The sequence below is a fragment of the Salminus brasiliensis genome, chromosome 5 (genome assembly GCF_030463535.1).
Source record: "Salminus brasiliensis chromosome 5, fSalBra1.hap2, whole genome shotgun sequence".
In the NCBI taxonomy this organism is placed as follows: Eukaryota; Metazoa; Chordata; class Actinopteri; order Characiformes; family Bryconidae; genus Salminus; species Salminus brasiliensis.
Window position 1 is genome coordinate 38,433,581 of NC_132882.1, and position 24,159 is coordinate 38,457,739.

Here is a 24,159-nt window from a genome sequence, read left to right on the forward strand (position 1 = left end):
GTACAAAGCTGAATGTGCTGACAACAAAATCACACAGAAATCATCAATGGAAATCAAATTTATTAACCAATGGAGGCCTGGATTTGGAGTCACACACATAATTAAAGTGAAAAAACACACTACAGGCTGATCCAACTTAGATGTAATGTCCTTAAAACAAGTCAAAATGAGGCTCAGTATTGTGTGTGGCCTCCACGTGCCTGTATGACCTCCCTACAACGCCTGGGCATGCTTCTGATGAGGATCTCCTCCCAGACCTGGACTAAAGCATCCGCCAACTCCTAGACAGTCTGTGGTGCAAAGGGACGTTGGTGAATGGAGACATGATGTCCTAGATGTGCTCAATCGGATTCAGGTCTGGGGAACGGGCGGGCCAGTCCATAGCTTTAATGCCTTGATCTTGCAGGAACTACTGACACACTCTAGCCACATGAGGTCTAGCATTGTCCTGCATTAGGAGGAACCCAGGGCCAACCGCACCAGCATATGGTCTCACAAGGAGTCTGAGGATCTCATCTCGGTACCTAATGGCAGTCAGGCTACCTCTGGTGAGCACATGGAGGACTGTGTGGCCCTCCAAAGAAATGCCACCCCACACCATTACTGACCCACTGCCAAACTGGTCATGCTGAAGGATGTTGCAGGCAGCAGATCGCTTTCCACGGCATCTCCAGACTCTGTCACATCTATCACATGTGCTCAGTGTGAAGCTGCTTTCATCTGTGAAGAGCACAGGGCGCCAGTGGTGAATTTGCCAATCCTGGTGTTCTCTGGCAAATGCCAAGTGTCCTGCACGGTGTTGGGCTGTGAGCACAACCCCCATCTGTGGACGTCGGGCCCTCATACCATCCTCATGGAGTCGATTTCTAACCGTTTGTGCAGACACATGCACATTTGTGGCCTGCTAGAGGTCATTTTGCAGGGCTCTGGCAGTGCTCCTCCTGTTCCTCCTTGCACAAAGGCGGAGGTAGCGGTCCTGCTGCTGGGTTGTTGCCCTCCTACGGCTTCGTCCACGTCTCCTGGTGTACTGACAGACACAGCAAACCTTCTTGCCACAGCTCGCATTGATGTGCCATCCTGGATGAGCTGCACTACCTGAGTCACTTGTGTGGGTTGTAGAGTCTCTCATGCTACCACGAGTGTGAAAGCACTACCAACATTCAAAAGTAATCAAAACATCACCCAGAAAGCATAGGTACTGAGAAGTGGTCTGTGGTTCCCACTTGCAGAACCACTCCTTTATTGAGTGTGTCTTGCTAATTGCCAATCATTTCCACCTGTTGTCTATTCCATTTGCACAACAGCATGTGGAATTGATTGTCAATCAGTATTGCTTCCTAAGTGGACAGTTTGATTTCACAGAAGTTTGATTAACTTGGAGTTATATTGTGTTGTTTAAGTGTTCCCTTTATTTTTTGTGTTCTATTTACCTAAACACCCACCACCATCAATTATAGCAGCATTTTAGCACATTTTAGCTCTAGCTATGTGTGCAAATTGCTGTAGAACAATTTCTTTTTCTCATTGAAATGTATAAGCGCCATGTATGCTAATAAGAACACTTTTTCAAGTAGCCTTAATTTGCCACCCTGTCAACAGTGAGAGATACACAGTCCAGCAAGTCCGATCACACTTTCTTGAGTTTCAAACAGTTTTAAATATGAACCAGCCCGGCCTGCTGCTGTCAGTCAAAGTGGTGACTTGTGCTGCAACCCTGGGAAAGGCCCTCTTGCTTTCAGTCTGCAAATACAGTCTAGAGTATTCTTCCGAGTTTAGAGTCAACTTATTTGTCTACACATGTTTATTTAAAAAGTAGATTCAATGTTCAGAGTGTGTTTTTCTACTGTCAGATCTGTTTAGTGGCCTGAAAATGCCCAGTAAACAAATAAGGAAATAAGGAGGAGGGGGTGGCTATTGCTGTCCATAATCCCTAAAGGTCACAGATATGTCTAGAAGCCTAGTTTAGCTTAGATGTGTCTAGGTGAGTACTACTTAAGCACAAATACAAAATACAATTTAAAGTATATGTTTTACAGTGCGGATAACATAGCAGTCAAGACCAACATTGTATTTATTCTAAACTATGTGAGAGCTTGTAAAAGACTACTCTTCGAAATTAGGTACTGGATTGGTGGGGCTCTTTTTTATAACAAATTTGTTTGAATATATGTAACTTGTTTGTTTAAATGGAAAAACAGACGTGGCACCTGATTAGATCCTCTGTTGTAGCTGTTATCTGACAGCTGTGGTCTGTGAAGGGACAGGTTTATTTTAGACAGGAGGCCGGACCCATTTGAAGCGTCAGCTATTTGTCATGCTGGAGGATCGCAGAGAAAAAAGGAACTTGCATAAGCTGTGTGCAGCAGGAGACTGAGGGGAATAACACTGTCCTCTACTCGTTTCCACACTTGTAACCAGACTTCTATAAGCAGATCTAGGATTCTTGTTCATTATCTTTATTTATACTGTACATCTGTCATCTGTCTTCATGATCTAGGAAAGGTAAGGAACTATTTTCTGTCATAATAGACATCTTGTGACTTTATAAGAGTAACACAGTTTAACAATTTCTGTATTGATTTGCATTCACTTCATTGTTTTAGACAGTATTAATGATATACTATAAATATATTCAGATTTCAAATCATATAGAGTGATTGGAATGATTGTATGCCTGTTTAGCACTGCACAAACACTCATGAATGCAAAATTGTGTTAAAAGTTAGAGTGAAACCCTTTGGCTTTTTGTGCCAGTGAATGTCCTAGCAAGCAGCTGATTGCTGCCCCTTCTACAAATGGCAATAGACGAAACATGGAGACATGTCCAAACAGCTGAGGCTATTTTGAGATCAGCTTCTCTGGGGGTGAGGTGGCAAAGATGGCAAATGTCATATCAAGCACACACCTCAATCTACTAAGTCATCAGCCAATATTATTGTTATTATTATTGAGTGTGTTGCTATGAATCACATTCATTACCTTACTTTTTCACAATTTCTTGTTTAATTAAAGCATATAATTGTAAGGTATTTAAGGTGAAATATGTTATGCACTTACTGAGTTTACTTATCCATTTGTTTGTTTAGTGTTTGAAATTATGAAGGATAGAGATAATGTTACCTAGTTTGTGTTCATGCTAAGAAATATTTTGCGATATTGCGAATATATAATATTGGCCACACATTTAGTGAAGCTTTGAGGGCTATATATACGTATGATAATACATACGAGTGATGGGTACATTTCTATAAATGTCATTGGAAGCATTGATATAGATGTTTGAGAATCCTCACAGCAAAGATTGACTGAAAATGCATGGCAACCCAATGGTTCAGAACACAAATAATGATATTTGGGCTCCCAAATCTCTCTCTCTCTCTCTATTTTTTTTTTTTTTTCTCCACTTTATTAGTTCACAGGACTTTCTAAAAATGCACCAGGCTTGTTTGGATGTTTCTTAGGATTTCTTCTCATGTAGACATAGACTGTGAAATATTTGAAGAGATGTTATTTTCAGTTTACATTTTTTTCCAGACATGATTACACCTAATTTCAAACCATTTCAAACATTTTATTTTATATACAGTGTATATATATGTATACAATTGTATACATATACAATTGACACTTGCTCACCAGCAAAGAACATACATATATATATGTTCTTTGAACAATGCTGATAAAATATAATATGATAAATATTATATCATGAAATGTCAACAGCATGTCAACCAGCATAAATTACATGTTAAAAATACCTTGCAGGTATGTAAGAGTAAGCTTATAACTTGTTGTGATCAGGACGGTTACCAAAATATAGAACTAATATATAAAAAGAAACACACCTGGATACCTTTAACAGCAGAAAGACAACAATGCATTCACCAGTGTTTTAGATCTTTTGCATGGATTCTATGGCAATTTTCTTACCTCTAACTTTTTCTTATAATTGGACACTGATATTACATTGGACATTGAGTTCTTTTGAAATGATCATTCAGTGACTTCATTTTACTGCATGCCATAAAGGCCCCCACATGCTTAATATTTTCTACAGGGTGGCGCTGTTATCACTCAACCAGCTCTGAGTGAATCAAAAAGAAAGTCAGGACAAACCATATTAAACATTTCACAACTGCATGCACAGTTACTGTGGTAAGAGGGACTTTTTGACTTTTTGAATCTTCAAAACATCAAGTAGACTTGAATTATTCAACTTCAATATGCTTTTTAATTCCTGTCTACACCTAATGCATTGCCTGAAGACACAGACAACGAAACACAAACCGTAACAAGTAACCAATAACCATCTAACTTCCATGTTCATCAGAATCCCAGGTGATGGTGACTGAGGGGCTCTGGGCTTCTGCAGAACCTAGGAAAAACATTGTCAGCTTTTGTATCTGCACAATCTTTTAACCTCCTGCCTCTAAAAGTCCTCCGGCTTTGCCATTGCTTCTAACTCCTACATGACTAAAGGCTAGATTTATACAACCGTTGCTACCCAGCCTGCTGCTAGCTAATGTTTGCTCCCTCAATAACAAATTAGACAAGCTGAGAACTAAGACTACAACCCAGCGTGGGATCAGAGAATGCTCTGCTCTTGGACAGCATACCGGACACAGCTCCGGTCACACAAAAAACGGTCCACTAACAACGCAATTAACACTGCCCTTTACACAAATCACACACCAAGAGGGTCAAAACTATAATATTCTTACCCATAATAAGACATCTACACCATATTGCGAAAAAGTATCCAAATCATTGAATTCAGGTGTTCCAATCAATTCTATGGGCACTGATGTATAAAACCAATGAGCTTGGCATGCAGACTGCTTCTGCAAACATTTGTGAAAGAATGGGTCGCTCTCAGGAGCTCAGTGGATTCCACATGGTACTGCGATAGGATGCCACAGGTGCAACAATTCCAGTCATGAAATGTCTTTGCCGTCAACTGTCAGTGGTTTTATAACCATAAGTTGAAGAGATTGGGCACAAAGCAAGCCCCTAAAGCAAATGTGAGCAAATGTGGTGTAGAAGAACTTGACCGAACCTCTAACGAATACATTAGTTTAACTCTATTGAGTTTATGACAACATTAGTTTTTGATTCTAGAGTCCTGACCGCAACCTGATAGAACACCTTTGGAATGAATTAGAGCTGCGACTGTGAGCCAGGCCTTCTCGTCCAATGTCAGTGTCTGACCTCACAAACGTTTTTGGAAGAATGGTCAAAAATTCCCATAATCACACTTCTAAACCTTGTGGAAAGCCTTCCCAGAAGAGTTCATATATTAAACCATATGGACTAAGAACGGGATGTCACTCAAGCTCATATGCATGTGAAGGCAGGCGAGCAAATACTTTTGGCAATATAGTGTATGTCAGAATGCTGTTCATCACAAAGTCCATCACAGGAACAGCCTTATACTGCATGACATGTACCACAGTAGGGCAATTAAGAAGGCACTCAACATCATTATGTACAGTAGACGCACAAAGCACAACCTCTTCACTCTTCTGCCATCAGGCAGACGCTACAGGAGTGTGAAGTCCAGGACAACCAGATTCTCAAACAGTTTTTATCCACAAGCCATCAGTCTTGTGAACATTTTTTCAGAATACTGCCATCACTATGATTGGTTGAACTCTAGCTAACACGCACACACTCACTTCATTATTGAACTGTACTTTGCTAAGAATGCTCATTTATTACATGCAGCAATAATTTACAGTCCACTTCATGACAATGCTCTTTGCACAACACAGCACATGTAACTTTACTGCCTCTTGGCAGAGGAATACAAAAGTCAAGTCAAGTCAATTTTATTTGTATAGCGCTTTTTACAACTGTTGTCGTCACAAAGCAGCTTTACATAATTAGTAATTAGTAAAAGACAAAGACAAAATAAATAATGTAAGACATGAAGGATCAAAGACCCCCAGTGAGCAAGGTAACCTCTTGCATTGTAGTGTAGTATTCAATGTCCGTTCAATGTCCATTGTATCTTAACTTCAGTTTTAATAGTCTTGTTCAACTTTATATATGATAACTTTAACTTGCATTGTACAATTTTTACAAAGAGGAAACCTAGAGAGTGTTTTTTTTTCCATGGAGTACTGCATAAACAATGCCATTAACATGAACTGGACAGTGTTTGTTTTATAATCAAAGGCTGCTTACTGAGTATAAACTGTACACTTTGGTTCAAAAGGTAGTCTCTTAACCTTTGTGGTCAGGGCCTAGTTTAAAGAGCAGTTTTTTTTGTTCTCTTTGTTTCTCTTTGTGGCCCATAGTGCCAAGTTGGAGTGGGTTTTTTTTAGATTTGATCTTAGTAGGATATCTGTTTGTGCAGGTAACTATTACTGTGCAGAATTATTAGGCAACTTAATAAAAAACAGATATATACCCATCTCACTTGTTTATTTTCACCAGGTAAACCAATATAACAACACAAAATTTAGAAATAAACATTTCTGACATTCAAAAACAAAACCAAAAACAAATCAGTGACCAATATAGCCACCTTTCTCTACGATGACACTCAAAAGCCTTCCATCCATAGATTCTGTCAGTTGCTTGATCTGTTTATGATCAACATTGTGTGCAGTAGACACTACAGCCTCCCAGACACTGTTCAGAGAGCTGTACTGTTTTCCCTCCCTGTAGATCTCACATTTTATGAGGGACCACAGGTTCTCTATGGGGTTCAGATCAGGTGAACAAGGGGGCCATGTCATAATTTTTTCTTCTTTTAGACCCTTACTGGCCAGCCATGCTGTGGAGTATTTGGATGCATGTGATGGAGCATTGTCCTGCATGAAAATCATGTTTTTCTTGAACCATACCAACTTCTTTCTGTACCACTGCTTGAAGAAGGTGTCTTCCAGAAACTGGCAGTAGGTCTGGGAGTTAAGCTTCATTCCATCCTCAACCCGAAAAGGTCCCACAAGTTCATCTTTGATGATACCAGCCCATACCAGTACCCCACCCTTACCTTGCTGTCGTCTGATCCAGCCTCGGGCCCATCCATCTGGCCCATGAAGAGTCACTCGCATTTCATCAGTCCATAAAACCTTAGAAAAATCAGTCTTAAGATATTTCTTGGCCCAGTCTTGATGTTTTATCTTATGTTTCTTGTTCAAAGGTGGTCGTTTTTCAGCCTTCCTTACCTTGGCCATGTCCCTGAGTATCGCACACCTTGTGCGTTTTGATACTCCAGTAACGTTTTTTGACTTTTCAGAGTCCGTCAAATCTCTCTTCTGACCCATTTTGCCAAAGGAAAGGAAGTTGCCTAATAATTAAGCACACCTTATATAGGGTGTTGATGTCATTAGACCACACCCCTTCTCATTACAGAGATGCACATCACCTGATTTACTTGATTGGTAGTTGGCCTTTAAGCCTATAGAGCTTGGAGTAGGACAACATGTATAAAAAGGATGATGTGATCAAAATACTCATTTGCCTAATAATTCTGCACACAGTGTATATATTTTATATATTTATTTTATATATTTATATATTTTTTCCCCTTAACCCATGGCTTTGTGTTACTCTGTATAAAGCTACTTTGTGAGACAGTTGTTACCATAGGACCCATGTTTAACAGGCAGGAAGCTTCAGTACCACCCATATGAAGACAGAAGGACAATTGCCTAGTAAATTAGACAAGGACCCTGTTAGATTCAGACTTGTGAGCCATTACCATCTCCTGCTGAAATGTGGCTCTTCAAGTCAGAGGGCTGGAGTTGTCCACATATGTACCATAGTGGGGAGGGGGGGGGTTCTGTGAAGGCTGCAATACCTGCTGATGAATGGGTCTGTCTTGAGTCATCGTACTTAATCAAGCTGTATGACCTGGTTAATTTCAGTGCATGAAAATTTTAGGACATGCCTAAATTGTTAAGACGATATACTGTACTGTACTATACTGTACTATACTGAAAAATTGATTCAATTGTTTTTGTTGTGCTTTCATAATTTTCTTTCTTTCATAAACTAAAAGATTTGAGTTATAGCCAAGGACGTACTGTACATCCTTGCACTTTATTCAGAGTAACCGTTGGAGACAGAACAATACAGCTCTCCATCAAATGATGATTATGGCCTTTCTGCAATCACATATACAGTTGCAAGAAGGATGTGAACCCCTTGAAATGTATAGTGTTCTGCATTACTTCATCATAAAATGTGATATGATCCTCATCCAAGTCAAGCGGACAAATATAATGTGCCTAAAATAATAACACATACACAAAAAAATTATCCTGCAGGTCTTTATTGAACACACACTGTGAACACACAGTGAACCCTTGGAATTATTAGCTGGTTGACAGTTAAGTTCAGTCTTATTTTGCCAGTATCGTTGTGGAGTATCAGTGTGCTCTTTTGCAAACTTCAGGCATGCAGCAATGTTCTTTTTAGTAAGCAGTGGCTTCTTTCTTGGTATCCTGCCATAGACAACCTTCTTGTTCAAGGTTTTACAGACTGTAGATTCATGAGCACAGATGTTAGCTTGTACCAATGATGCCTTTAAATCTTTGTCTGTCACTCCATTTGTAGATTGTTTCCCTCACTGTAGACTGGTGATTTTTTAAAGTCTTTGAAATCACTTTGTAAGCCTTTGTAACATTTTTTGATCGTAGATCCTCTAAAAATTATTTTTGGTGAGGCATGGCTCACATACGCATATCCTTCTTGTGTGGAGCAATCTCAAAGTTTGAGTGACTTTTATCAGTCAAAGTAGCTCTAGTTTTTTTTTTTAGGCACATTATTATTGTTTGTCGATACACTTAACTTGGATCAGAGGATCAGATCACATTTTATGACAAATTTAATGCAGAAAACCATCAAATTCCAAAGGGTTAAAGCCCTGAGTCATGTTACACTTGTCCATTAATGCATGTGAAATGTGTGTACACCCATAACTTTCTTTCAGTATTGAGAGAATCTTCCAGTATAGAGAAACTAGCCATTAAAAGATTTGAGGTCATTTGTTTACAGCAAGAACTGGAGAATGAAAATGTCTCCCTACACCTATCCCTCAACATCACTCCTTTTCTCTCTGTCCCGTTATTTTATCACTCCTCCTTGTGGCAGATCCTGTTTCACTCCTTCTACCTCTGCCAGTTCTTCTGAGCCCTTCTCCCTAGGCAATTCTTTTCTCAGTCAATCTCACTTATTCACTCTTGACTATTACTACTACAACTCTTACCCTTCTCCCTCTGCCATTTCTTCTTTTACACCCTTTCCTTGTGTCAGTTTCTTTAACTCCTTCTCCTATTCATATACATTTTATAATATTTACATTTATTTTTCAGTGGCCTTAAATGATTGATTTGTTGCTTTTGCCAAATGTTTTGTTGCTGCAGGAGTCAGAGATGGACCAAGATCTTTTTGGAGGGGCTCCACGTTTCCTGACCCGACCCAAAGCGTTTTCCCTCAGTGTAGGTCGAGATGCAACCCTTAGTTGCACTGTTGTAGGGACCCCTGTCCCTGCCGTCACATGGGAAAAAGACAGACTCTCTATATCCACAGGAGGCCGCTTCAAAACCGTGGAGGATGGGAATGTGTATCGACTTACTATCTATGATCTGACATTGGATGACAGCGGTCAGTACATGTGCCGTGCCAAGAACAATGTAGGGGAGGCTTATGCAGCTGTGACTCTGAAGGTTGGCCTTCCAGCTGCAGTAGTGGATCGTGCTCCTGTGTTCACTGTAAAACCTGCTTCTTCTCGAGTGGGTTTAGGGAGTGATGTTACCTTCTACTGTCGTGTGGCGGCCCATCCCAATCCCAACTTTGAATGGGAGAAAGATGGACGTTATCTAGGTGAGACCAATCGCATAAAGATCATATCAGACAATGAGTCCAGTTCTCTGCGGATTCAGAGCATTAGGAGTATGGACAGTGGCACCTACACCTGTCGAGCTCAGAACCCAATTGGCCGTGCTCAGGCTGCTGCTGTTCTGGTGGTGGACTTGCAGGACACCCGACTACTCAGCATTGACAAGAGCACATCCCTTCTTTCTCACATGCAGAAGCGTAAAGAGGAGATGTGCAAGGACATCTCCCTTTTCCGCATGTCCGACAGCTCCTCCCTGTCCTCCTCGTCCTCATCACGTATTGCAGAGGATCACGTCCATTTACGACTCACTCCTGATCAGGAACAGCGAGTCTCAGCTTTGACTGAAAAGCTCCCTAAAGGTGTTTTCACTCGAACATGCATGGTGACGGAGGGCAAACATGCCAAGCTCAGCTGCTTTGTCACAGGCCACCCCAAACCTCAGATAATCTGGAGGAAGGACAGAGTAAATATCAGCGAGGGTCGTAGACATATCATGTATGAAGACCAAGCAGAGAACTTCATCCTCAAAGTCCTGTACTGCAAACAGAGTGACAATGGTCTGTACACCTGCAATGCTTCCAACATGGCTGGGCAGACTTACAGTGCTGTGCTGGTGATTGTTAAAGGTAAGCTAAGTTTAAGCAAATATTTTTAAAGCAATTTCATTTCCAATGGCTTTTTGAGCAAAACTTTACATTGAGTGAGGACTAATTATTATGTTAAATATTACTTTAATTAAATTATTATTATTAATTATTATTATTAATATTACAATTATTATTATTGTATGTATCTATTGTATTTAGTAACAATATACATTATAATAGATAGGTACACCATTAGTAAAGATTCACTTATATTACACAAGTAACAACTGCAAACATTAATATTTTAATTACTTCCTCTTCATATACAGTATATAAAGTATAGTTGAATAAGCAGTGTTGCCTAAATTATTTCAAATCATTTGACTATGTAGAATGGTGTCTTTGTTATTGCTACTCTAGCCCAGCATGCTAGCTACAGCACTATATACCACTAACTTAAAAGCTCTCAGTAGCAGTAATACTAGTGTCCTTCTGCCCAAAACGTGTTTGCTGGTTATCAGTTTAGGTCCATTCAACCCCAGAACTGGATCACATGCGCCCGCGTTTTGGTATAATGGGAAAGAAAAGGAAACAATAATATTCAGACACAGTGTGTAACGTTAGGCCTTTACTGAGTCACTGTAGAAATGTTATAAAAGAGTGTCTGTAACAGGCTTAACAGGTATTGTCACATGATTGTATAGACTGTATAGATTGACTATATAGATTGTATTGTAATAAATTCCACAGGAATTTACACTAATGCCAAATTTTTGCTGTGCTTACATGTATATCTGATATCAAATAATGGTTTGCCTACTTTACTTATTAAAACAATGTTTTCATAAAATGGTTTGATAAAGATTTAGTGTATTTAGTTTAATAATAATAATTAATAATAGTATAATCACAATTTGTCATTTAGAACATGTATTTCCTAGTTTATTTATGTTGAATGTGTTGTTCTAGAGCCAAAGGTGCCGTTTAAGAGGAAACTGCAGGATGTGGAGGTGAAGGAGAAAGCGACTGCCATGTTGCAGTGTGAGGTACCAGTGCCGACGACTCAGGCCAGTTGGTTCATGGAGGAGACCCGTCTGGAACAGAATGCAAAGTATCGCATGGATGAGCAGGGCACGCTCCGTCGCCTTACTATTCACAACGTCACAACCAATGATGATGCTGTCTACATCTGTGAAATGAAAGAGGGAAGCCGCACTGTGGCTGAACTCACTGTTCTGGGTACAGAGGATTTATTATATGCCTTTTTATCACTGACTTTTATCCGTTTTATTTTTTTGATGGAGAAATTTGCCCAGTGACAGGTTGTTCTAAGCTGTTATGGCTGTTAAAGTTGTAGTACATAAGTAATCTCAAATTAGTTGAAATAAGCCTGTTTAACTGCTACAGCACACCTCTGCATTAGATACAGCAGTTTGCTGTAATTCTGTGCACAGTTCACAATTTCTGTGTCCATTTTCAGGCAACATCACCAAGAAGCTGCCAAGGAAGACAGTTGTGCCAGTGAGTGATACAGTGATCTTCTGTGTGGAACTTGAGCATCCTGTGGATGATGCTTACTGGACCAGGAACGGAGAGAAGCTGAAGGAAGATTCCAGAGTCATCATTGCACGCTCACTCAAGCAATACACTCTCACTATTCGGGACTGCACTGCAGAGGATTCAGGCGAGGTGGCCTTCATTGCCCGAGACTGCAAGACCTCCACCCAGTTTTCTGTTACTGGTAAAAGAAAAGCTAAAAAAATATTTAATATTGACCCTTTCACTAGTAAAGTAATTTTGTGTTTGATGCAATGGAATTGAGTTTTACAGTTTTTAGGAATTAGCTTATTGAAGGTAGTACTACACCCCATTCCATATTGCAATGTGAGCACACTACATGCTTTAAATGTGACAGGTACACTACATATGTACTTTATTTATTGCAGGATTCATTTTTCTCTTTGTTTTCTGTAAACAGAGATCAGTTGAATGATATTTTACAAGATGAAAGGGGGTGATTATTCCTGCACTTTGCCTTGATAGACATTCATGCAAAATAAAAATTAATTGGCTTAATGGTCTTAATCATTCATACGGAATATAAATGTTGTCAAAACTGTGAATGTTCATATATGTTTATTTTTACTTTTTTATTGTGCAGGCAGAAAATCAGGCAGTTTACTTCTAGTCTGCAAGTTAAGCCTTGTCCCTGAAATGATTATTTTAATTTCTCTCAGCACCAAGGAAACATCCCCCAGATCCCCCTGTCAACCCAGTTGTGCGTAACAAGACTGACAACTCCATTACTTTATGCTGGTCACGGCCAGAAAGCGAGCGCCCAGTGCCCATCAATGGCTATTTTGTGGAGAGGAGGAAGGTGGGGGCTCAGACTTGGGTTAGAGTCATGGGCATGGAAATCGTTTCTTGCACTGCATACACTATTAACGGTATAACTGAGGAAGGCAACTACCAGTTCCGCATTTCAGCAATCAATGATTTTGGTCAAAGTGCCTTTCTAGAAGTTCCTGGGACGTTTTACCTTGGTAAGCAACTTTAAAGTTATTTTTCATTTTGCCATGCTGTGTAAAGTATAAAACTGCATAGTACATTATATAGATAGTTAAGTATTGTGTTACATGTTTTAATGCCAGTTTAAATCTATAGGCAACAAAAACTAGTCATCAGATTCAAATCAGACAAAATGTATAAAATAGAATATCTCCACAGATATTGCTTAAACATTTAGACTTAGAACATGTGTTTGTTTCTTTTAAAACAATATGAGCAAAGCAGTCATATGATTTTTACAGTGAGAGTTTTTAAGAACATATCTGTATGTGCTGCTTATAAAGTACATAAATGTTTCCTAAAACATAAAACATTCCTAAAAATATATAGATGTAAATTTCTGTTTGTCGAATGCATTGTTTTTTTGTCCTTGTCAGAGCCCACAGCATCAGTGAAAAGCAGCCTGCAAAACTGCAGCACTTCCTCTGGTGAAGAAGCCACCTTCACTGTGGAGCTCTCTGCAGTGTGCTCTGGTGTTTGGAGCCTGAATGGCCAAGTAATACGTAGTGGAGTAGACTACCTCATCACTCGCACAAAGACCCTTCACACGCTCATTATCCGGGAGGTTACCACAGCACTGGATGGAGCCCAGGTCAAATTTGTGGGTGGAGGATCAGAGAGTGTATGCACTCTCAGTGTAAAGCGTAAGACGATATTAATTATATTTCAGATGATACCCTGGAGTTTCACATAATATTGTATTTTTCAGAAGAAAGATTTTATCCCAAAATAGAAAACACTTTGCTTTTTGTACACCCATCTACTTCCAATCTCTTTAAAATGTCAAGTCAAGTCAAATTTATTTGTATAGCACTTTTTACAGCTGTTGTTGTCACAAAGCCGCTTTACATAATCAGTAATTAGTAAAAGACAGAAAAAAAAGAAATAACATAAGAAGACATGAAAGATCTAAGACCCCCAGTAAGCAAGCCAACGGCGACTGTGGCAAGGAAAAACTCCCTCAGAGCTGGAGGAAGAAACCTTGGGAGGAACCAAGGTGGGTCCCCCAGACAAGGGGGACCCATCCTCTTCTGATCAGAACTGTTTATACGTTATTGATAAAAGTTGCCAAACCATCTAGACTGTTGAGCTGTTCTGATTATAATCATAAAATAATAATCATGGTGTAGTATAACTTAATATAGTCATAGCAGTGATGGTAAGAGCAATGCGAGTAATGATGGCTAATAGTGGTAATATTAATAGTGGCAGATAGTTTAGATAGTTATAGGTTTTTAGGTTTTAACATGGTCATTAGGCAGGTAGCAGTGGTAAAAGGGTGTGCCACTGGTCTGGCATAGTACTGGTAGATGGCAGCTGGTCTGACGCAGGTGGAGGGGACCTCAGCGGGCAATCTTCCAGCAAGTCGTGCTGACCATTTACTCTAAGAAGGTAAAGAGACAGAGTTAGTTCTGAATGGATTTATTGAGAGCAGAGAATGTTGAGCGGTATCGGAGTGTTAATTAAAAGGAGAGAGCCAGAAGGTAACACAGACACAGGAGCAGCCTAAAACACTAGCGTCCATCTGCTCCACCGTCCACAAACCTAAGTGATCACGTGCTACAGCTCCAGCATCTCAGTATACTACAATTCCCCGTGTCTGACAACCCAATGACCTACAACCTTTATCTAAGGGGAAACATTAATTTTCAAAAGCTAAACTAAACAGATAAGTTTTCAGCCTAGATTTAAAGATTGAGACTGTGTCTGAGTCCCAAACATTATCTGGAAGGTTATTCCAGAGTTTGGGGGCTTTGTAATAAAAGACTCTTCCCCTTGCTGAGGCTTTCTGAATTTTGGGAACTACTAAGAAGCCAACAACCTGAGATCTAAGTGCTCTTGATGGTTCATCATATGTAATAAAATCTCACAGGTACTCAGGAGCAAAGCCATGTAGGGCTTTGTGTGTTAATTGAAGAATTTTGTAGTCAATACGGAATTTAACAGGGAGGCAATGAAGTGCTGATAGAACTGGACTGATATGGTCAAATTCTCTAGTTTTAGTAAGGACCCTGGCTGCAGCATTTTGAACTAATTGAAGTTTATTGAGGTTCCTGCTGGAACAACCTGACAAGTGCATTACAGTACTGTAGCCGTGAGGTAATAAAAGCGTGTACTAGTGTTTTTGCAACCTGTAGAGATAAAGAGTTTCTTAGTTTGGCGATGTTCCTACTAATATTACCTATATCTTGCTCAAATGATAAATCTGAATCGAATATGACACCAAGATTTTTTAGCTACTAGACTAGGAATAATGGAAGCATCAGCCAAGTCTAACAATATTTCAGAAAGTTTATTTCTAGTGTCTTTTGGACCTAAAAGGAGAACCTCGGTTTTGTCACTGTTAAGAAGAAGGAAGTTATGTGACATCCAGAGTTTTATATTCTTTACACAGTTCTCCATTTTCTTTCATCTAAATGTATTGTCAGGTTTGGCTGATATATAGAGCTGTGTAATATCTGCATAACAGTGGATATTAACGTCATGCTTATAACCGAGCCCAGTGGTAACATGTATAATGTAAATAATAGTGGTCCTCAAAAAATAGAGCCTTGCGGAAAGCCATATGTTACTTTTGTGTAATTTGAAGATAAATCTTTTATCTTTACAAACTGATAGTGTTCAGTTAGATATGATTTGGACCACGTTAAGGCTGTTCCTGTGATTCCAATCACTTTCTTTAATCTTTCTAGTAGAATAGTATATTGTATCAAAGGCTGCACTTAGGTATTGTAGGGCTAATAGAAATACGTAGCCTTGATCAGAGGAAAGAAGGAGATTGTTTGTGATCTTCACTAGGGCTGTCTCTGTGCTATGATTGGGTCTGAATCCAGATTGGAATTTAAATGCAATAAATATATCATATTCATTCTGCTCCCTATACATAAATGTATTATTATTCACCCTTTCAGCTGCTCCTACTCGTTTTACCAAAAAATATTCTGATGCAGAGGTGTTCACATTCAATGCTCATTCCTCTGCCCAGCTTCACACAGAGGTGTCGGATGCAAGCATCCAGGTAAGTTACATTTCTTTGTTGTCTTTAGTTAATGATATGTCACAATTTACCAAATAAGGAACGCACAACAGTTTCACTGTCTGTATACAGTGGGGCCAAAAAGTATTTAGTCAGCAACCGATTGTGCAAGTTCACGTACTTAGAAAGATGAGAGAGGTCTGTAATTTTTATCATAGGTGCACTTCAACTATGAGCAAAAAAATCCAGGAAATCATATCGTAGGATGTTTAAAGAATTTATTTGTAAATGATGGTGAAAAATACGTATTTGGTCAATAGCTAGAGTTAAACTCAATACTTTGTAACATAACTTTTGTTGGCAATGACAGAGGTGAAATGTTTCCTGTAAGTGTTCACCAGGTTTGCACACAGTGTAGCTGGTATTTTGGCCCATTCCTCCTTTCAGATCTCCTCTAGAGCAGTGATGTCTTGGGGCTGTCGCTTGGCAACACAGACTATTAACTCCCTCCACAAATTTTCTATGGGGTTGAGGTCTGGAGACCTCAAATGGACCTTGAAATGCTTTTTACAGAGCCACTCCTTCATTGCCCGAGCGGTGTGTTTGGGATCATTGTCATGCTGGAAGACCCAGCCACGTTCTATCTTCAATGCTTTCAATGATGGAAGGAGGTTTTGGCTTAAAATCTCACAATACATGACCCTGTTCATTCTTCCCTTAAAACGGATCAGTTATCCTGTCCCCATTGCAGAAAAACAGGCCCAAAGCATAATGTTTCCACCCCCATGCTTCACAGTAGGTATGGTGTTCTTGGGATGCAACTCCGCATTCTCCTTCCTCCAAACACGGTTTTCAAGTTATATTTTGGTTTCATCTGACCACATGATATTCTCCCAATCTTCTTCTGGATTATCCATATGCTCTCTAGCAAACTTCAGACGGGCCTGGGTGTATACTGTCTTAAGCAGGGGGACACGCCTGGCACTGCAGGATTTAAGTCCCTCTCAGCATCTCATAATTTTGAGATCTTGCACAGGGCCCCAGATCAAGGGAGATTATCAATGGTCTTGTATGTCTTACATTTTCTTACAATTGCTCCCACAGTTTATTTATTCACACCAACCTGCTAGATTCACTCTTCCCAGCCTGGTGCAGGTCTACAATTTTCTTCCTGGTGTCCTTTGACAGCTCTTTGGTCTTGTCCATGGTTAAGTTTGAAGTCTGACTGTTTGAGGCTGTGGACATGTGTATTTTATACAGATAACTAGGTCAAACAGGTGCCATTAATACAAGTAACAGGTGGAGGACAGAAGAGCCTCTTAAAGAAGTTGTTACAGGTCTGTGAGAGCCAGAAATCTTGCTTGTTTGTGGTTGACCAAATAATTATTTTCTACCATGATTTATAAATAAATTCTTTAAAAATTGTGATAGTTGAAGTGATGCAAATTACAGACCTCTCATCTTTCTAAGTATGAGAACTTGCACAATCAGTGGCTGACAATACTTTTTGGCCCCACTGTATACCTCCATATGTCCATTATTAGAATTGAACATTTGACATACTGGTTTGTACATTTCTGTTATATGGCTTATTTTAACGTTTTACACAAAATAATACAATATGCAGACAAAAAAAGTTCAAACACACCTGACTATTATATTACTTTTTGCAGTTATTTGATGCAAATTTTGGTTTGCATTGTGTCAGTCTGTGCGTTTCTTTTTCTTTTTGTGGGTTTACTTTATAAAGTGTTTTGTTTCTGGAATGTCTGGTTTGCTTCTGCTTCATTATTTTGCTCCTGAATTGTAGCACTTTTTATGGGTGGATGGGTCTTAGAAGAAGGCATTTACCTTCAATTATTATTTGTCAACTGATTTTGGAGTGACAGGTGCTTTGAAACCTCACCAGATTTGACCACTTGCCCGTCTGTGTCGCCCGACTTCACTGCACTAATTTTTGTAATAAACTCCTCTTGAGAGAAGGGAAATAAGAAAATAAAGAAGAGGACTGGAAAGTTTCAGTTTATAATATATAGTACAGAGCAAATTGACTAGTTCCATTAATGGTTTAATCAGTGATAATTAGTGGTATCTTAATATGATCTTTTATTATCTCATTATTATAAGTAGTAGTAATAGTATCAGAATTATTATTATTATTATTATTATTATTATTAGTAGTAGTAGTAGTAGTAGTAAAATAGACCCAAAAATAAACATGCATTTCAAACTAAATATTGTCTGTATGTGTTTACAATTCTAGTAGTTTCAGCAGTATTTATACTTGGAAATAAATACTAAAACTGTCATCATTCAGAATACATTATCAGAGATTGTTAGGTGACACATATCTGGTAACTGTACAAGTGTGTAATTTGATTAAAGTCAGAGGCAATGTTTATTTGGGATTTGGGCACATATTAAAGACATTGTAACATTGAAATACCTGTGGTATGTCTCTGGGAATTACAGCAGCAAACTAACTGTACAGAACTCAAATATAATTACTACATGTGTGATTATGTTTCAGCTGGCAACAATTTATTAAACCTAACTGATGCAGTGAGTAGCTTCTTATTTGTTAAACAACCATGTCGAAAGACACATCACTTCTGTTTCAGAAGGGTCAAATTATTGGCATGCATTAAAGCAGAGAAAACGTCTAGAAAGGTTTCTGAAACTATTAAAAGCGAGTTTAGAACTGTTCAACACATTATAAAAAAATTGACAGACAGTGGCGAAACATCTTTGACGAAGGAATGTTGAAGAAAATCTTGAATGATTGTGATCTGCAATCACTTAAACGTTTGGTGAAATCAAATCGTAGAAAAAAAAACAGTAGAAATAAGAGATATTAGAATAGAGATAAGAGAAAATAGACTTAAAAAAAAAAAAAAAAAAGTACATTTAAATACAAAAGAATGAAACAATGAAAGAATGGGTGCTCAGCAAATTCCAGCATGGTACCGTGATAGAATGCCACATAGGAAGGTTCAGTTGTGAAATTTCCTGAAACAGTACTTGTCTGACTGCATTGTGTCAAATGTAAAGTTTGGTGAAGGGGGGGATTATGGTGTGGGGTTGTTTTTCAGGAGTTGGGTTCGGCCCCCCGGAACTTTTATTGCTTTTTTTTTTTAGCATACCAAGAGATAGAGAGAGATGAAGAGCGGGAATAGTTTGGGAATTGCCTCTTTCTGTTCCAACATGACTGCGCACCAGAGCACAAAGCAAGGTCCAAAAAGACATGGATGAGCAAGTTTGGTGTAGAGGAAGTTGACTGGCCTGCACAGAGTCGTGACCTCAACCCGATAGAACAACTTTGGGATGATTTAGAGCAGAGACTGTGAGCCAGGCCTTCTCGTCCAACATCAGTGTCTGACCTCATAAATGCGCTTCTGTCAGAAATTCCCATAAACACACTCCTAAACCTTGTGGAAAGCCTTCCCCTGAACTGAAGCTGTTATAGCTGCAAAGGCTGGCTCGACATCATATTAAATAAAATAAAAAAAATAAAATAAAAAAAAAGAATGAGTCCAGATGGACGTATCAGGGTAAGAAGAGAGGCGGCTGAAGTGATGCACCCATCATGCCTAGTGCCTACCGTACAAGCCTGTGGGGGCAGTGCTTTGATTTAGGTTTGCTGCAGTTGGTAAGGTCAAGGTTCAGCAACTTTATGTCAAAGAATGAGGTCAGCTGGCTACATGAATACACTAAACGACCAAGTTATTCCATAAATGGATTTTGAAGCTTGGTTTTGGTTTTGTAGACAATATACAAGAAAATGAGACTGAATGTACTGAATTCCCATTTCTAACCAAAAAATAAAGAAACAAGCTATTTGTTCCATTCAGTTCAAGAATCAAACTATTAAAATGTACACAGACCATGTTGGTAAATATTAGTTGATTTATTACTTTAGCTATTGTATAAACAATAGAATAGGAAGTGAGTACTTTTTGAGGTGGTATTGTTATTTTGCTCTGCAGAAAGTGCAAATAATGTTAAAAAAAAAGTTAATAAAGCACAGCAATTTAGTCATTACTACACAGCAGTGTTTAAAAGTAAGGCTGTCCTGAACTGATAGAGTTACTTGAGATGTGAGTCGATCCAGGTGTTGTTGTTTTTTTCATGAATCAAGTATCTGCTTTTAAAGCAGGATCCACTTCCGATCCTTAGACAGGAAAGCTGTCAATTACCAGGAAAAAGGAGGACAGATTAAACCAATCATGGCCACAAACACATTTTAATTTGGCTACAATGTAAAACACACCCACCTAACTTGAGCCGTTTTACATGAACTTTAACATGAAGTTTTAATGCAGTTCAATTCTGCTATTAGTCACAATTGTTTCGTCAACTTTAAAATGCAGAAATTAGTTTATCTCCTGTTCTGTACCTAAATCCGCTGGAAAACACTTCAAAACTGGCGGGTGGACATTGGCTAAGATTCTGATGAGGTTTCAGAGCATATGTCACTCGAAAATCAGTTGACCAATAAAGATTCAAAGTGGACACCTTTTTCTAAGAACCATCCACTTGTAAAAAGGTGTCAAAAGTCAGAAGACATATTCCAAGAAAGATAAATCTCAATCCTTTGCATTAATAAATAAATAAATGGGCATGATAAATAGCAATATGTAAATTTTTTTAACTTTCAGCACTGACTAGTGCACTGTATGTGTACTTCTAGGTTTCCTGGATAAGGAATGGCAAGGAGCTAAGACTAGGCAAGAAGTATGAGACCTCAAGTGTGGAATGTAAACGCACCCTGACCATTCATAATGTGACCCATGAAGACGCTGGAATTTATGAGTGCATATGTGATGGCGATAGTATGTCCATTCACCTCGCTGTTCAAGGTACCTTATGCTTTCATCAATAGTCAAAAAGTCATTATAGAGCATTAGAATATTGCACTTTCTTTTAGTGCTACACATTCATTTATACAATCGGTATACTATTAAACACCAAATGAATGCCTTACTACAAGGAGAGTGCTGTGTGGCGACCTGTAGCAGGGCTTTTTGTTTATTGGCTGTTTGTTTGTCTCTGGTCTTTAAGTTGTAATGATATGCTGTCAAAATGTGAGGACTTGGGATACTGCATTAGATACTCTTGCGCTGCTATTGGTTCGTTTGCACAACACTCTGTATTTGAATGACAAGGTGAGGTTCAGCGCATTCTAAAGCTGCATGGACATGCAAGAGAGTTGGCCATCTCCTGCTGTATAGGGACTGTTAAAATATATTAAATAATAATAATAGTAATTAATAAATCTATTAAATAAATATCTTGAACTCTCACCATTTGACCATCAAACCAGCTTAAAAAATTATTCACACACACATTTTTGTAAATAGTGATTAATTTGTTTTTACAATTTTAATAGTAAAACTCTCAAGATGTGACCATATGATGTCAAACTAACTTCTGGTGCCAAGCTTCTGGTGGAATTCTGTTATTATTCTTGGGTATTTCATCATTATTCTTAGCAGAACTTTATGCTGAAGAATTCTGAGGTAATCCAGCCTTATTCATCCACTCCATTCATCATCAGAGCATGATGCTGACACCACCAGGCTTACCAGTTAGCACAGTATTCTTGGGGTTAAATGTCTGACCTTTATTTCCCCAGTCAAACGTCTAGTCATTGTTGCAAAACAATTCAATATTTGTCCCATCTCACCATTTCTCTAAAAGGTTTTTCCTTTTCCACATGCTCAGCTGAAAGCTAGTCAAGCTTCAATTATTAAAGCAGGGTCTTCTTCCTTGGACAGTTGCCCCTCAGTCCATAGGGGTTGTAAGGTTTCTGGTCATCAGAAATAATTTCCTCTCAGATGAGGGTGTCAGTTTGAATCTTTTAACACACCTTAGCAAAGTTATTGAAACTCCCAGTGACTTGTGCTTAACAGTTTGAATTGATGATCTTGGAATCTGCAGTTGTTTATAAAGAGACTTTCCTGACTTATATAAGTATATGATCATGGATAAGTCAAAAAATCATGGAATATATAAAATGTATGTATAAAATTTATATGAAGTCAAATAAACATGAAATAATAATAATAATAATAATAATAATGATAAAATTATGTACTATTATGTAAATAACGGAAAAGCAAATGTATACAAAATAGAATTAAGAATTTAACAGTAGTGTGTAATGTAGAGATGAACATTGTCAAGTGTAAAATGTAAATGAATATGTGTGAGGTAGTCCTAGTTGCAGTATTACTTTATTGAAGTCCTCTAAGGCAACAGATTTTACATAGTTTCATGATAAGTTAACTATTAATTATTATTAAGAATTATTACAGTATGTATATCAATTCAATAATATGATATTTCAAAAAATCACAATGGATTTCACACTTTTCTGCTGTTTTTACCTAATGGGCAAGTAATTTTTGAAATAAACTCAAATAACTAAACTAAAACTAAACTAAACTAAAGTAACTAAACAAAAAGTAACATCCTATGTGTGTGTCAGGTATATAAAACACACAGGTGTATAAAACCCAGATCCAGTTTTTAAGATTTCTAATTACATGTGTTAGGATGGGAAATTGATTATAGTAAAAAAGGGCCATTATGTGAATAATGCTTGCAATTGATTCTTGCTTATTGAATTATGCCTGGTTTCAACAATGCGGTCACTTTTTTCAAAAGATAAAAAAAAATAATCATGTAGTCCGTGCAAAAGTGTGGGCACCCTAGGTGTAATTAGGAACATTTTGTAGTATCTAATGAATCTAACCTGCACTTATTAAACATAGGCTGCTCTAAGCAACTGTCTGAAGATCTGACAGTGAAAGGAGAAGCAACTGTCTGAAGATCAGTGAAAGGAGTTGATGCCCACAAAAAGCCCATCAGATAGCCAGTGATTTTCTTGTCATTTGTGCAGTGCGGACTGTTATTATAAAATGGCAGTTTGGTGGAACTATGGAGGTCAAGATAAGACCTGGAAGACTTAAGATAAGACTTAAGATAATAGTTAATATGCTGCTAAGACTATTTAAAAGACCCATATATTTGCCAAAAATCTGTTAAAGTTTAGATGAGCCGAGAGTGTGGTGCACTGTTAATGTACAGAGTTGTTTGCGCTAACATAATCTTCATAGATGAAATAAGAACGAAATTTTGCCTGTGATCTCATCTCAAATATCAGTGTTTAAAGTATGCTACAGAATATCTATTGATTGGAAAATGAACAAATGTACTGCACATATGATGTCAATTTAGAACTGGTCACAGTCAACAAAGGTACCAGCTAAATAAACAGAGAAATCACCCAAATTTACCATTTAATAATTTATTTCTTGTGGCCCAAAAGGGAACCTCTGTTTTGTCACTGTTTAGAAGGATAAGGTTACACAACATCCATGTCTGTCAAACAGTCTTCAGTTTTCTTTAATCGAAGTTCATCATCAAATTTGGCTGTACAGGATATGTACAGTTGTATAGCATTTGAGTAACAGTGAAAGTAAATGCCATGATTACTTATAACTGTGCCTAATGGCTACATGTATATTGTGAATAATATTAGGCCTAATGTGGAGCCTTGTGGCATTCCATATCTTACTTTTGTATAAATAGATGATCATTTACTAACGTTTGGTTAGGTAGACTTTGAACCAGGATAGAGCTATTCCTGTGATTCCAACCATATTTTTAAAATCTTTCAATGAGAATATCATGGTCTATTTTATCATAAGCAGCACTGAAGTCAGGTAACAGTAACAAGAAAACACAGCCTTGATTGGAGACAAGAAAATTCTTTATCTTAACTAGAGCTGTTTAGCGTTATGGTGTGGCCTGAATCCAAATTGAAATGCTTCATATATATGATTATTGTTCAGGTATGAACAAAGTTGTTGGGCCACAGCTTTATCTTGGAAATAATCAAGATCTTGGAAAGAAATGGTATAGAAATAGATCTATAATGACAATACACTATTTAATAACTGATCATTTAAAAGCTTTGGATTTGTGACATAGGCTAAGGCTAAGAGTTTTAATTATAACAGATAGTATTTATTAAAGTAGTTTTAGGGAATCTGTGTGCAAGTTACATTAAAGAGTTTTTGTTATTCTGTGAGGCAGAATATTCTGAGCATACTTTAGTGTGTGTGCCCTTCTATACTTAATAATGCCATCGTTCCAGGCAGAATGTC

General features: G+C 38.2%; 1 protein-coding gene across 8 annotated transcripts in view; it reads left to right on the forward strand.

Annotated features, from left to right (window-relative positions):
• Positions 1-2,444: 2,444 nt before the first annotated feature.
• Positions 2,445-24,159, forward strand: part of obscnb (obscurin, cytoskeletal calmodulin and titin-interacting RhoGEF b) — a 98,352-nt gene continuing 76,637 nt past the window's right edge. For all 8 annotated transcript variants that reach the window (XM_072680276.1, XM_072680278.1, XM_072680277.1 and 5 more), the window contains exons 1-8: positions 2,445-2,502; positions 9,378-10,479; positions 11,410-11,679; positions 11,921-12,181; positions 12,678-12,983; positions 13,386-13,652; positions 15,921-16,027; positions 20,676-20,844. In XM_072680276.1, coding sequence (XP_072536377.1) covers positions 9,387-10,479; positions 11,410-11,679; positions 11,921-12,181; positions 12,678-12,983; positions 13,386-13,652; positions 15,921-16,027; positions 20,676-20,844 — 2,473 coding nt within the window. In that variant the 5' untranslated portion in view covers positions 2,445-2,502; positions 9,378-9,386. The remainder of the gene's footprint in view (positions 2,503-9,377; positions 10,480-11,409; positions 11,680-11,920; positions 12,182-12,677; positions 12,984-13,385; positions 13,653-15,920; positions 16,028-20,675; positions 20,845-24,159) is intronic.